Source organism: Garra rufa, chromosome 7 (assembly GCF_049309525.1).
Source record: "Garra rufa chromosome 7, GarRuf1.0, whole genome shotgun sequence".
Taxonomy (NCBI): Eukaryota; Metazoa; Chordata; class Actinopteri; order Cypriniformes; family Cyprinidae; genus Garra; species Garra rufa.
The window spans coordinates 50722915-50737097 of record NC_133367.1 but is presented as its reverse complement, the minus strand read 5'-3'; the positions used below and the strand labels follow the sequence as shown (position 1 = coordinate 50737097).

At 37.1% G+C, this 14183-nt stretch overlaps 1 protein-coding gene across 1 annotated transcript in view; it reads right to left on the bottom strand.

Moving 5' to 3' along the window:
* Positions 1 to 1767: 1767 nt before the first annotated feature.
* LOC141338232 (zinc finger protein 711-like) overlaps positions 1768 to 14183 on the bottom strand; it is a 13529-nt gene continuing 1113 nt past the window's right edge. The window contains exons 3-7 of the mRNA XM_073843776.1: positions 9640 to 9798; positions 8066 to 8203; positions 7834 to 7971; positions 6495 to 6626; positions 1768 to 4943 (exon numbers count right to left, since the gene is read on the bottom strand). Of these exons, the coding sequence (XP_073699877.1) occupies positions 3766 to 4943; positions 6495 to 6626; positions 7834 to 7971; positions 8066 to 8203; positions 9640 to 9798 (1745 nt within the window). The 3' untranslated portion in view covers positions 1768 to 3765. The remainder of the gene's footprint in view (positions 4944 to 6494; positions 6627 to 7833; positions 7972 to 8065; positions 8204 to 9639; positions 9799 to 14183) is intronic.

Below are 14183 nucleotides of genomic sequence, written 5' to 3'. Positions count from 1 at the left end.
AGGTACAAAGTAAATCAGATGTATTTAAGTACACAGTATCAAATGCTCTTCATTAAATAACCTTGATGTAGCTTTGAAGATGCCCTGGTTAGACTGGCTAACAGTCACGCATTTGGGTGTTCAATGCATTTTGAAGCTTAAAGATGATACTAAAGTCTGTTGAAAGTGTATGAAACAAAAGCACTCAAAGCACAAAGAGAACGTGTGAATCATCAGACACTTGTAAAGTATGGCTCACTAGACACTGAGGACTTGATATTTATCAACAACAGGCAGGACTAATATCTTCCTGACTTGATTATTATGCTGCTTAAAGCATGTTATGGAAAACCCTTTGTTTTGTTATATTCCTGAAACATTTCAGCTGAATTGTAATTACAAATAACTGAATGGAACACCAAATGTCAACATATTCACTGCTGTGCTGTGCATGTGACATTTAATGCATTTAATAACATTTAAATTCAGATTTTCAAATCAGTTTTAATGAATTTTGAGGAAGGGTGTATGAAGGCATTTTAAGACCCACAGAAACTCAGTATAATTAAACAGCAGTTTGTCTAGTTTACATCTTATACCAAATACCAAATGTTTATTAGGCTGACTAATGCAATTTTTGTTTGATCAAAGTCTCCGACAGAGTGAGCATTGATGCTCCCTGATTTTTGTGGCGGATTTTCAGGGATTGAATGTTTTAGTGCACTAGAAGGGTTCTGCGATTCAGAAAACCCTTAAAGGAGTAGTTCATGTCCAAAACAAAACTTCTCAGATAATGTACTCATCCAAAATGTTCATGTCTTTCTTTCTTCAGTCATAAAGAAATTTGTGTTTTTTGAGGAAAACGTTTCAGGATTTCTCCATATAGTGGACTTCTATGCCCAGGAGTTTGAACGTCCAAATTTGAGTTTAAATGCAGCTTTGAAGGGCTCTAAATGATCCCAGCCGAGGAAGAGGAGTCTTATCTAGCGAAATGATTGGTTATTGTTTTTCAAATTACAATTTATATACTTTTTAACCTCAAACGCTCATCTTGTCTAGCTCTGCGTCAACTCTTGTGTATTTTAGTTAATGGCAATCAGGGCATGTCAAAAAACTTCAAAACTGTCCTACATCACTGTTTTACCCTTTTTTGTAAAGGGTGTTTGATCTTCTTTGCATGTTCACTTTGTAAACACTTGGTTGGTACTTCTGCAGCGATGTAGAAAAAATTAGATTTTTTCGACAACTGTCTTGAACTGGAATACAAAGTTCATGCAGAGCTAGACAAGACAAGTGTATAAGGTTAAAAAGCCTCTAACCTAGCAATCGTTTCGCTAGATAAGAACCTTCTTCCCCGGCTGGGATCGTTTGAAGCCCTTTGAAGCTGCATTTAAACTGCATTTTGGGGGCACCATAGAAGTCCACTATATGGAGAAATCCTGAAAATAAATAAATAAATAAAATAAAAATTCCTTACGACTCAAAAATGAAAGACATGAACATCTTGGATGACAATGTTTGTTCTGGAAGTGAATTATTTTAAAACAGCTGAATTCACTGATGAGTGCCCTAACACTGGACTAGGGAACTAAATAAGACACACATAGAACAGTAACAGAATACAATATGTTATTATTACCCACTTTAATGGCATAATACAACACTTATAAGCAGATTAAAATGATTTTCCTTGAATTATTTTTTTAAACTGTGTTAATTACTTACATCTGAAAAGTGCTATCTGCTAAACGTCAAGGAAATACCTGAGTGTGAAAACAAAAGAAAAGCTTTTTGAAAGAAATATTTATTTTGATTCCTTCTTACCAGTAGTCCACCTGTCAGAAAATAACTGAAATGCATGAATTATATTTTCCATGAAGAATGTTAGTCTCCAACCACAACTGTAACAAACACAGCAATATCTAGACCGCTGGCATACGTCTAATCGCTGACGTGACGTCTGCCAAACAAACGGCTGCACAGGCTGCAAGAAATCAAGCCACAAACCTCATTCACAAAACACCAGAGTCATCCATAAACGATTACGTGAACTGTGTCTGTTCAGTGCATCGATTTATGGAAGAACGGTTCAACTATTTACACACACTGAGTTCTCCTTGTGGTTCATGAATGAGAGCCAGGGATCAAATGTATGATTAATTTGAAAACATGATCAATTAAACACTGTTTTAACCTAATACAACCAATTAAAACGGTAAATAAAGCAGAATCTACTTTGTCCATTTGCACTGTCATTTTTGTATGATGTCTGGATGATTTTGTGATTTCAAGAAAATTAATTATTACTAAATTAAAGGCTTTACAGCTGTTGCAAAACACCCACTCTTTCGACTTCGTTTTTCTTTTGAGATGGAGCTTATGACAAAAGTTTGACGACACTGGAGTGAGCATTACATTAGGATGTTTTACAGGAACATGATTGACAGGAAGTACAGCGCCTGTGCGGTTTGCTGTGAGTACTAGAGTTGCTGTGAACTACAGTCATATCGGAAGTCGATAGCTACGCCGATCAAAAGAGCTAGATATGAAGGCATGCCTGAATCGCTGAGGTCTTTTACACACGCAAATACTGCTGGGAAGGGGATGAAGGATGGTTTCTGCTTTAGGATGGGTCCGTTTACCCACCCGCTAAAAAATAAATAACTCAAAAGTGACATTATAAAAGCAAAAGGTGCTCGTGATTTGCATTTGTTAATGTATACATCTATCATAGCATAACTGAAACTTGTTAAAAATATTCACAATCGATTCATACTTGAATTCAGTGCAAAACAAATACATAAGGCAAGACTCAAGAGATCAGAAAGAATTGGCAGTATGTGCGTGTTCGCCGTGTCGTTAACGTTTCGTTTTACACAAACATTAAGTTTTGTAGTGGTATTCACAAAGTTAGGGAACGCTCAAGACACCGGGATCGCGGGAAAAACGCACAGTTTCAGATACCACACCAGAACTGCTCAAATTAACATCATGATGGGTGTCAAATGGTAAAAGGGACAGTAAAACCTGGACATACCAGCTGGTAAAATACATCTAACGATTTAATGACTTCAGAGAAAAGCCGGAACGTGTCCGTCCGATAGACTTTAGTCAGGACAGCGCTGAATTAGCTAAGAAATAGTGTTTAGTAGACTGATTGTACAGCTGACATTAAACAGTTCTGAAATGACACGCGATCTCGGTTTATACCGCACACGCCATTATAACGACTGTACGTCGAGCTTTGTTTCGAGAAATTCAATATGTCGTCTATCCTGACTAAGATCTAAGATGATGCTCTGACCGGGAATATATCACCCATAAAAGAAAACTGTCACCCTCATGTTACTCCAAACCCTCCATGGAGCACAAAATCTCTCTTCCTTGCTTGACAAGTTCAAAATGAGCACAGAAAGTACACAAAGTCTACTTTAATGAGACATTTAAGGTGCTTTTTCATTCTTTCTGAAGCCTACAAGGTGAATAATTTGAAACAACATGAGGGCGATAATGACAATTTGTATTTTTGGGTGAACTATTCCTTTAATATGAAGGATGCGGTTTGCTTACAGCATTTAAGCAAAGTGGGTATAAAAATATAGGTATTTGAGACCCTGAATGAAGACTGAAAGGTGTGACATGATCATTTAGCCCAAGACCATACTGTCAGCCACTTATACCCGTCTCAGCTGTGACTGACGTTTCTTCGCACGTAAGCAGAACATTAAATAAGAGGCTGTAAATGAGCAGAGCGCTGGAGCTTGTTTGGGGATGAAAGTAAGAGCATTATAGAAGGGTTTCTTTGTGATGCCGCATTATGTGTTGGTTCTTTTCCGAGGGCCGCCTGAAACCCTTCTTGCAATAGTCACACCTGTGCGGATAGTCTTTAGTGTGGATGGATATGACGTGCCGCTTGAAACCCGAAGCGTCCGTAGTGTTGTACTCGCAATATTGGCACTGATAGACCTTGCGGCCGCTGTGCGTCTTCATGTGCTTCTTGAGTTCGTTCTGATGCCTAAATCCGCGTTTGCACCGCTTGCACTTAAACGGCAAGTCCTTGGTGTGAACGGACAGAATGTGGCGGCTAAGCGTGAAGGGGTCCGACGTCTTAAAATCGCAGTGCCGGCACTGGTGGATTTTATTCCCCTTGTGCGTTTCCGCATGTTTTTTCAGTTCGGAGGGTCTGTGAAAGCCCTTCTCGCACACGTCGCACTTGTGCGGGAAGTCTTTAGTGTGCACCGAGATGACGTGCCGCTTCAGGTCGCTGGAATTGGTGCTTTTGTGTTCGCAGTGCGGACACTGGTGAGTCTTGTGGCCCTGGAAAATCTCGGTGTGCCTCTGGAGCTCCTTGTCGTCGGCGAAGGCCTGAGGGCAGTGTCCGCACTTGAAGGGCAGGTCGGTGCCGTGTTTGCTCTTTATGTGAGTCTTTAAGTTGGACTGGTCTGCACAGCGGAAGTCGCAGTGCTGGCAATTGTAGGGCTTCTCGCCCGTGTGTGTCCGCATGTGCTTCTTGAGCTCCGACGGGTGCCGGAAGCCTTTGGCACACTCGACGCAGACGTGCGCAAAGTTTTTGCTGTGCACGGCCAGCAGATGGCGGTTGAGGAGGCCCTGCTCGGCCGTCTCATATTCGCAGTACTTGCACTTGTGCAGCTTGGTCTCCTTGTCGCGCAGGATGAGCTTGTTGGAGCTGAGCGGGCTGGCCTCGTGATATCGGCGCGTGTACTCGGTGTACTCCGGGATCTTTTCGTTCTTGATGATCAGCTTGTGGCTCTCCAGATGGTTGTGGAAACTCACCTTCTTGTTGGTGGTGAAGTCACAGTCGGTGCATTGGTATTTCTTCTTGAACATGTGGTCCGGGTGATTCTTCATGTGGCGCTTCAAGAAGCCCCGAGATTTGAACTTCTTGCCGCAGATGTGGCAGGGATAGACGGTCAGGGGCTGCCCATCAGGACCGATGATTACGGCTGGAACAAAGAAAGAGAACATGCTGAAAGCAGACAACATTTGACTTCAGTAGCGTATTTCAGCGTAAGACAGGATATCCAGCATGAAAAAAATGGAAGGACAACTTCCCTTTTAAACATTCACTTTTGAGGAGGCTTTTTGACCAGACTGAGGGAGTCAAGTTCACCATCAAAGAACTTTTAAACCATCTTTATTATGTACTATTATCGATGAACATTAATGCTCAGACACCCAGCGAAGCAAACTGCAACATTTGTTTGAAATCAAGGTATTAAATTATTTTTCACTTAATATGTTTAAACCACATAGAACAGGGCTGCCCAACCCTGGTCCTGGAGATATATCTTCCTGCAGAATTTAGTTATAACCTTGATCAAACACTGTGATTATCGAGTGCTCCTTCAGATCATACTTAGTTGGTTCAGGCGTGTTTGATCAGGGTCCGAGCTGAACTCTGCAGGAAGGTAGATCTCCAGGAAAAGGGTTGGGCAGCCCTGACATGGAATCTAAAATTCTGAAATGGATCGTAACACCACACTTGAAAATAAAACATTTACAATTTCCCACAACACACAAGAATCTGACTGCAATTTCTGTTTCTGTGTGAGATGAACACATAATAATAATACGATAATAATATATAGGGAAATAAGGTTGTTACAACCAAATGAATGCATCTACTGTGTCTTATTGCGCTTGAACAGTTTAAATTGATTTAAGTTTATACTGGCAATGCTTAAAAATGCATGAAAAGGAGAACTGTGCTAAAGATGAACAACAAACAAAAGGGTTTTCAAAGGGTTAAATTGCAGTATTACCTTTACCTAAATTGCAGTATTACCTTTACCTACAATGGCAGTCTGAAAACAACGGCAAAAATTTATTCAGAAAAACATTAATTTCATTTATTTCTATCTTTTTGGAATAGCATACACTGATGATCCCAAGAACATATGTGGTCAATTTAAAGGGTTAGATCACCAAAAAATGAAAATTAGCCCATTATTTACTCCTAGCTGGTGCAAACAGTTCCGGGTGGATGACTTTAGCAAAGGAAAATCAGTCTCCTCTTGGCTTACATCGAAAACCTCTTTTGTACTTCTAATTCTTGCTCTTGTTTTGTTTTGATCTCTACTGGACGTTCACAATCGGCACTCCTACATCACTCACCCAAAGCTGCTTCCGTGTACAACTGTTATTATGTTATGTTTTAAATATTGATATTTTTCTTAGAAAAATGCATTGCTTCGCTACAGGGGGCCTTTATTTATCCACTTGGAGCTGTGTGAGGCACTTTTTTATTATGCATTGATGCACTTTATTGGACTTGTTTTGGACTGATGAAGAGAAACACCCGCTCATTGCATTATAAAGCTTGGAGGAGCCAGAACAATTTTTAATATAACTCCAATTGGATTCGTCCGAAAGAAGGAAGTCATATAAACCTAGGATGGCTTGAGGGTGGGTAAATAATAGGCGGATTTTCATTTCTGGCTGAACTAAACCTTTAAGTTCATGTTACCTTTTCTTGCAGTAGCAGCAGATCATACCTGTCTGACACTGGCGCGTCTCCCCTCTCCTCTTCTTCTTGATCTTTTGTTTAAGTGCTCTGTTTGTGCTGATGCTGTCAGTGATCTGTAGGTAGGGAGTGGCGGCTCCATTCTTACTTTCTAGACTGCTTCCTGTGGGAAAGCCATGACTATTAAGGGGTTTGGACATTTGCACTCTATAAATGCACTTTAAGCAAAGGATATTGCTTTTATTAAAACTTTCATATAAATCTTAAGTCTGAGTTTAAGTGACTGATAGCCCAAAAGGAAAATTCTGTCATCTGTTATTGCAGGGCTCCCAATTGGGGGTTTGCAAAACCTAATAATTCAGACTTCAACATTTAAAAATAAAATACATATATAGGACTGCAATAAATAAAATTGCAAAAGGCTGAAAAGACGATGCCAATGCAAGAAGTCTTTATCCATCTGTTTGATTTTTTTTTGGTTGGTTTTTGAAAGGACTGAACAAGTGTGAACATCTTCAAAAGCCACTATTTTAATTAGCAGTAGTGTCTTTTGTGATTATAAAAAAAAATTCTAAATTCTAAAATTCAGATCAAAATAAGCCTAAAAACTGAATTTGTTTTCCTGCATGTCATGTGACCATTAAGCATCATCAGAGAACCATGAACATGCATGTGCTGTTAAATTATACAAATATTTACTTACATAATTTCTTGAAGTTCACCCTGAATGTTGTCAAAGAGATGACAGAAATCTGAATCTGAGCTATTATATGGCTTCACAAGACTCAGTATAGTCACACTCAGAGTACCATACTAGACTATAATGGTATATGATATACCAAAGTCCCTTTAGGGCAAGTCATGTCACTCAGCGGCCATCTTTGAAACGCCTCTCGGGCATCCAAGTGCAGCTCCTATCTGTTTGAATGGGAAAACATAAAATTCTCCAAAACTGTTTGCCAAATTTAGGATTAAATTTCATATTTGGAATCACCAATGAAATCTAACAAGAATTGCCTCATAAATATGGTTCCTTGTGCTTGTGTTAAAAAATGCTTATTTTTCCGGCTAAATGAGCCAGTGCGCATGCGCAGTACTGAGCGCACGTCTCAGAGCGCCTATTGTTTCTATAGCAACCGGGACTTCTAACCGCAGCTGCAGTGGCGTACTGACTTTACTAATCAACGATTGGCTCTTTCACTAAGAAGGCGGGGCTTCGCGGCCATAATCAACGTTGCATTTTTCCCCATTCAAAACTACACGAGTGACATGTCTTGGGTATTCTATAGTCTTTGGCTATACTGAGTTGGGTGGACTATTCATATAAAGCAATTTCTATGTCTGTCTGCAATATAAACAAAGTGAAGGACCATAAGCAGTCGCCCAGGCGGCAGGAACGAAGGTCTTGTTAACGGGTGTGTCCTCCAGCTGCGCTTCAGTGATAGCAGGAGCCTCTTCTTCCCCGACTATGACCTCCATATACACCTGGTCAGTCATCTCCGAACAGTCTACATTCAGGACAGACAACAGCATAGACATAACACACATTTCTAATTTGCTGCTACACATGTATCTCTTCTTAAAGAGAGACGAGGAACTCACTGATATCCTCCTCTCCTTGGCTGGTGTCCTTCACAGCCATGTAGACCATCTTTTCTCTGGGCAGCCTGCCTGAACCTGCCGGCTCCAGCGTTGCGTGCCCGTTGGGAAAATCACTCTCTGCCACCACCTCCGTGCTGCCTACGACACGATCCACACAGAGTCATGTTCAAGAGGCCATGAAATACAAAATCAAAATGTTCTTACTCTATAATTAAGACATACTGCAAGTTTCACACATCAAAGCTAACTTCACATTTTAAGCACAAAGTACACTTTTTATGTAAAGGCCCTGATATAATTAATGCGATATTGAGGCCAAAACAAAGTTCATTTAGAGTTTAAAAAGTTCAAAACAACTTGCTGGAAATGCAAGGAAACACTTTTTAGCTGCTGTTGGTCAGTGGTGATGGTGTAATACATGGAAATCTCCTGTGGTTTGTTTCTTGCATGAACACATAGGGGAACTGCTTTTTTTCTATTACATACCTACTTTATATGGTTATTATTATTATATGGTTATCTTTATATTTTTATGCACTAAATGATCGGCAACCGAAATTGCAGAACAAATTATAGTGAACAATGACGTGACGTGGTCATATAGAGGTGCACTAATGTAGCAAACATGTCGACAGTGTGGAAGCATTTAAAACGGTCCGAGAAAGACACAACAATCATTACAAGCACCGACAGTGACAGACTGTTTAGAAGTGCAGTGCATGTCTTCCATGAGATAAAAACTGAATTTACTGTATAACACAGAATGTCACAGAATTTGTCAAATTTTGGAAAAATAAATCAAAAGTTAGTCAATATGCTTAAATCAAAACGCGATATGGACTAGTGTTTAGTATTTCTAAAAATAAATCAATCATTTTTATTTATAAAATCAACTAATTAGAGATTTGATTATTAAAATTGTATGAAACCATTAAAATGGTGTCCATAAAATTAATAGAAAACACAGAATTTGGTAAAACTAAAAGTGATTTTGAGAAAAACTAAAACATATTTCATAGGGCTTTTGTTAAAAAATAAAAATATATATATATATTTCATAGGGCCTTTTGTTAAAAAATTTAAAGGGAAAAAGAGATTTTTACAGAATTAAAACAGAATTTGAAAAAAAAAATTGATTAGACATGCTTATTGATTAATTTATTGTACCATTAAAACTGTGGAAAAATGAAAACAGAAAAAAATTAAATGCATAAAAATGGAAGAAAAAATAATTTATACAGAATTAAAACGGAATTTGGAAAAAAAAAAAAAAAAAAAAAAAAAGAAAAAAAAATTATTTCATAAGGCCCTATCCTTCTATGTATTTCTCACCATGAGGAACTCAACAGCTCTACTTGGACCGGTCTCTAATACGGTCTTCCCTCAATGTACATATACATTTTATTTTGTCAGTTTTTTTTTCCCACTTTAGTGTTCACACCAAAAATATTGAGTTACTGTTCTGTTGGTGCTTTTCCAAATCCCTAACTTGAAGAATAAGCAACAATAACAGTGATTGCACGAGCAGCAGTATGCAATCAGCTTGAGTCAAAGATGTGAAATGTGTTCCTTACCTATCTCCACATCTTCATCTCCATCTGCCTTAAAGATGTAAACTTTGATGACCTCCGAGCTGAACTCATCCTCTTTGGAGCCATCGTCGTCCTGAACCACATCTGCACTGATCTTTAAAGGCGCGTCTCCAATGTCCAGCTTCTCCCCAACCTCATCCACTGCAGACAGGCCAAACGTTAAACACTGCTCTGAATCCAATCAATCAATCAATGTAACTGCACACCAGTGTCAATTTGGATTTAGTTTTAGTCATAGTCTTTTGACTAAAATGCCACTGAGTTTTAGTCATATTTTAGTCATCTGAATTGTTTTTAGTTTGAGTCTAGTTTTAGTCGACTAAATATCATAAGATTTTATACAGTAGATTTATTCAGCTAAAATCTAACGGGTTTAGTTACAGTGTAATGCATTTATTAAACATTTCTCTAAAATCACCAAACTAATTATGTAGGTTTCATTTTATCATGATAGACAGATTTAACTGCTGTGATATGCAACTTGCTTTTATATTAAAATTAAATGAAACCACTTCTCATAAAGAAACAAGAAGGTATAGAACATATAGGCTAATCATGCATTAGTTATAACAACTTGTTTAAACCACATTCTTTATTCTTTCAATCAGACATTTATTTAGATACACACGTTTAGATTAATCTTTATTAGGGCCACTAAAGTGACTCAGTCAAGAGCAGTGAGTGAATTTCTTTCTTTCTTTTGTTGCTTTATTAAGATCAATGCCACAGACAATAGCAACTAAATTAGGCTGCTGTCCCTTTAACCCCTGTGCGTTCAAAAAAAAAAGTTACACATAGGTGCAAAATGGACAAATGTCCATGTCCAAAAACTGCCATAAAAATATCATTTATTAATATTTTTTTTCCACTTTCACTGATGTAGATTTTTTAACCAGCATCTGTTCTATCCATGGATACCAAACATTCATTAATTTTCAAAATTTTAACCCTTTAAATGCTGGTTTGTTTACATAATGGCACAGGTGTTTTTTTATGAAAAGATGAAAAATAGTAGTTAATTTCCATATACTAAATGATAAGCAGAATTTTTTTTCTTTGCTAATTATCTTCTTGGGTGTGTCAATGAAGAACAACAACATTAATTTTGAGGCATTTATATTTTTTATGTAGTGTCAGATTTTTTTTAAAAAACTAACACTTAGGCCCATAATGGACAAAAATGTCCATGTAAAAAAACTGTCATATAAATGTTATATATTAATATTTTTTTCTACTTTCACTGACTGCTGTTTTTTTATCAGCATCTCTTCTATTCATAATTATCAAGCATTCATTCATTTTCAGAATTGTAATGCTTTAAAAACTGGTTTCTTTACATAATGCTCGCTGTCAGTGGGCAACACTAGCTCCAGAGCTTCCTCTGCTGAGTAACGTCTGACCAAGCCCTCAAGCACCAAATATGTATAGTTTTGGCTGTGGGAATACCTGTCTGGGCTGTGCAAACACTCAAACTTTGTACAAAATCTACCCCTGCTCATTAACCTCCTTTGACCTCATTCATAGTTTTCACATGGCCCTATGACCCCGCCAAGGGTAGGACTCATATATGAAGGTATTTTTGGTGCAAAACTACTGAACACATGTGAAAGCGGAATTTGTAGCTGTAGAGCATACCCACACACATGTGTATCAATAAATTTGAAGTCACAGAGAAAAATTTTTTAGGAGTTGTAAACTTGTAGATTTTTTTCCTCTCCTACAAACACAACACAGCAGTTACACCTTCACACATTCTTCACTGCAGGTGCACAAATCCGATTCTACGAATCACACATGAAGAAACTCGTACGCTCACATTTTTTGTACAGTTGCTGCAGTGAATATGGTGCAAAACGCATTCGCACACCCGTATCAAAAATGTGAAGTCACGGAGAAATTTTACACACCCGCAAATTAATATGTGAATCCATACAATGAGAGTTGCAAACTTGTAGAATATCTGGTCACAAATGCATTACTTTTCTTGGATAGTTTTCTAACATACTCGCAAGTCCAATTACTACAACTGCTTGAATCTGCTGCTACGAGTCTCAAACGCAGATTTTTCGCCTTCAAATTACAAGTTCCGCGCGCTCTCACTTTTGCACCATATACTCCGTGAAATGTGGAGCAAAAGGGATTTGTGCATCTGTGAGGCAGCGGCAGGCAGGCCCTGTTCAGAGAACAGAGAATTTCGGCCAATCACCGCGCTGGCGATGTGAAGGACCAATAAAGCAGTCCCTCCAATTTTTCCCGATTCTGCGATCGCTTAATTTAATGCAAAATCAACAAAATGTCGCATTTTTTGCGATCCTGCATAATTTGTCATTTAACCACAAAATAATCGCAAAAAATAGCTATTCAAATATTTCAATAATAAAACGATTTTAAAATATATATATCATGTTCTTAAAGAGTCTGCTCACGTGATGTCTGTGAGTTGTCTGTCTGCAGGGCTCGCAAGATCGACGTCCCGGGGGCTTTTGTGTTTTTCAGTCGAGCTACCAAAATGTTTCACTTGCCTGCCGACTCCGAGCCGCTATCGTAAAGTAGAGGGCTTCTGTTGTTGCAAATGGAACGCCATAAAAGTTTTAAATTTGTTAAATAGTATAAGAAAAGTCTTAATTATAATTTTAAAAGTCAGTTAGGGACGGCAAGACGATATGGATATCGAATCACGATAGGGCTGGATAAAACTTCTAAAGGCAATGATGTCATTGAATAAATATGAGCCCTGCACATTTTAAAGTCAAAACGCAGCACTGATGACTTTAAATGAATGTATCTGAGTAGAACCGACTGTCCTCAGAAACGTGTCGTTGGCATTTTCATTTCATGCTGATAAAACAGCGTTAAAGCTGATTTGTATACAGCCGTTACTAGGGAAACGAAAATATTTCAGCGCTCCTAAAGCGCCCCCTTGTGACAGAATTTTTATTTCCAATACATTTATCAGCTGTTTATGTTTTTATGCAGCAAACACATAGGGTTTTAAATGTGAAAAGTTAATGTGCGTTCTAAAAAATCTAAACAATTAAGACAGTAATATTTATGTTTTAAATAAATATGATAAATTATATACTTGATGTATCCCTTTTAATGGTATAAAGGCTGAAATGTCATTGTATAAGATATTGTTTTTGTGTGAATCTGTATCTGAATTATAAATCATGTCATTTTATGACTTAAAATTCTACCTTACATTGTCCAACCCCACTCATTCTGTTCATTTTACTTGTGCAATTCTTAAGAAGGATCACAAATAACATTAAATTGATATTAAAAAATTCTACAGATACACTAAAGATGACATAAAATTCCTTCCTTGTTAAGGATTGATTAAGGAATAATTAAAAAGCTTTTTTATTTGGGCTAGTTCAATTAATTTTTTGGCTACCAAAATCCTAAGAGTACCTGAGACGTGACTGAAATGAAGTAGGCTATGTACAGTATAAATTTCTACACCTGCTGTTAATGTTTACAAAGTTCACATAAGAATATTGCCAATAGGTTATTTTAAAAGTTCAAATGTATCAGAATAAACAAATTTTATGTTTGATTTGTTTTATGTATGATAATTGAGCCTCTAAAATAATACCTAATATGGTAAATGTGATATTCTAATTATTAATAAATAAATTAAATAATTTAATAAATCGCAAAATTTTTCACAAATTTCTAGGACTTGTCACCACAAAATTAATAATTGTAATCGCAAAAATCACAAAAAAAAAAAAAAACGTGAAATCCTGGAGGGACTAATAAAGGTATGCTTTTTTCTTATCTCCCCCTGCAATCATTCACCGTTATACATTTGTTTAAGTAGATTTAATATGTGCGCTGGTCGTCTAAGTTGGTAATCATTGTTTCTTAGTTGGGTTAATTAGCCTTTATTATTTCCTAACGTATCTGTACTGTTAAGTTTGCTATTCAATCTTCTCATAATTAAAGATACTCTCATATTAAACGATGTAAGTTATTCCTTATATTCTCTTCTGCTTTACCTTCTAGAAAAATGACAGAACAGTCTCATATTACATCAAATGTGTAACGTAACAATGTTTTTCTTTCTTTTGGTTTGGTTTGTTTTTTATTCTTAAACTATGTAAATAGTGATTTTATATTTCATGGAACACCAATTTGCAGTAATTTTGGATTTAAAACATGCTTTAAATCGTATTGGCTTTATATAATGTTAATTAACCAGCTCTGTGACTCACTGCAGGTTCCAATTATGCCTACTGGGCAAATAAAATACCTTTACTTTATTATGGTAACGTTATTCCTATAAATGTTACTATCCACCAAAAACAAACCAAACCAAAAGAAAGAAAAACATTGTAACGTTACACATTTGATGTGATATGAGACTGTTCTGACATTTTTCTAGAAGGTAAAGCAGAAGAGAATATAAGGAATAACTTACATCGTTTAATATGAGAGTATCTTTAATTATGAGACGATTGAATAGCAAACTTAACAGTACAGATACGTTAGGAAATAATAAAGGCTAATTAACCCAACTA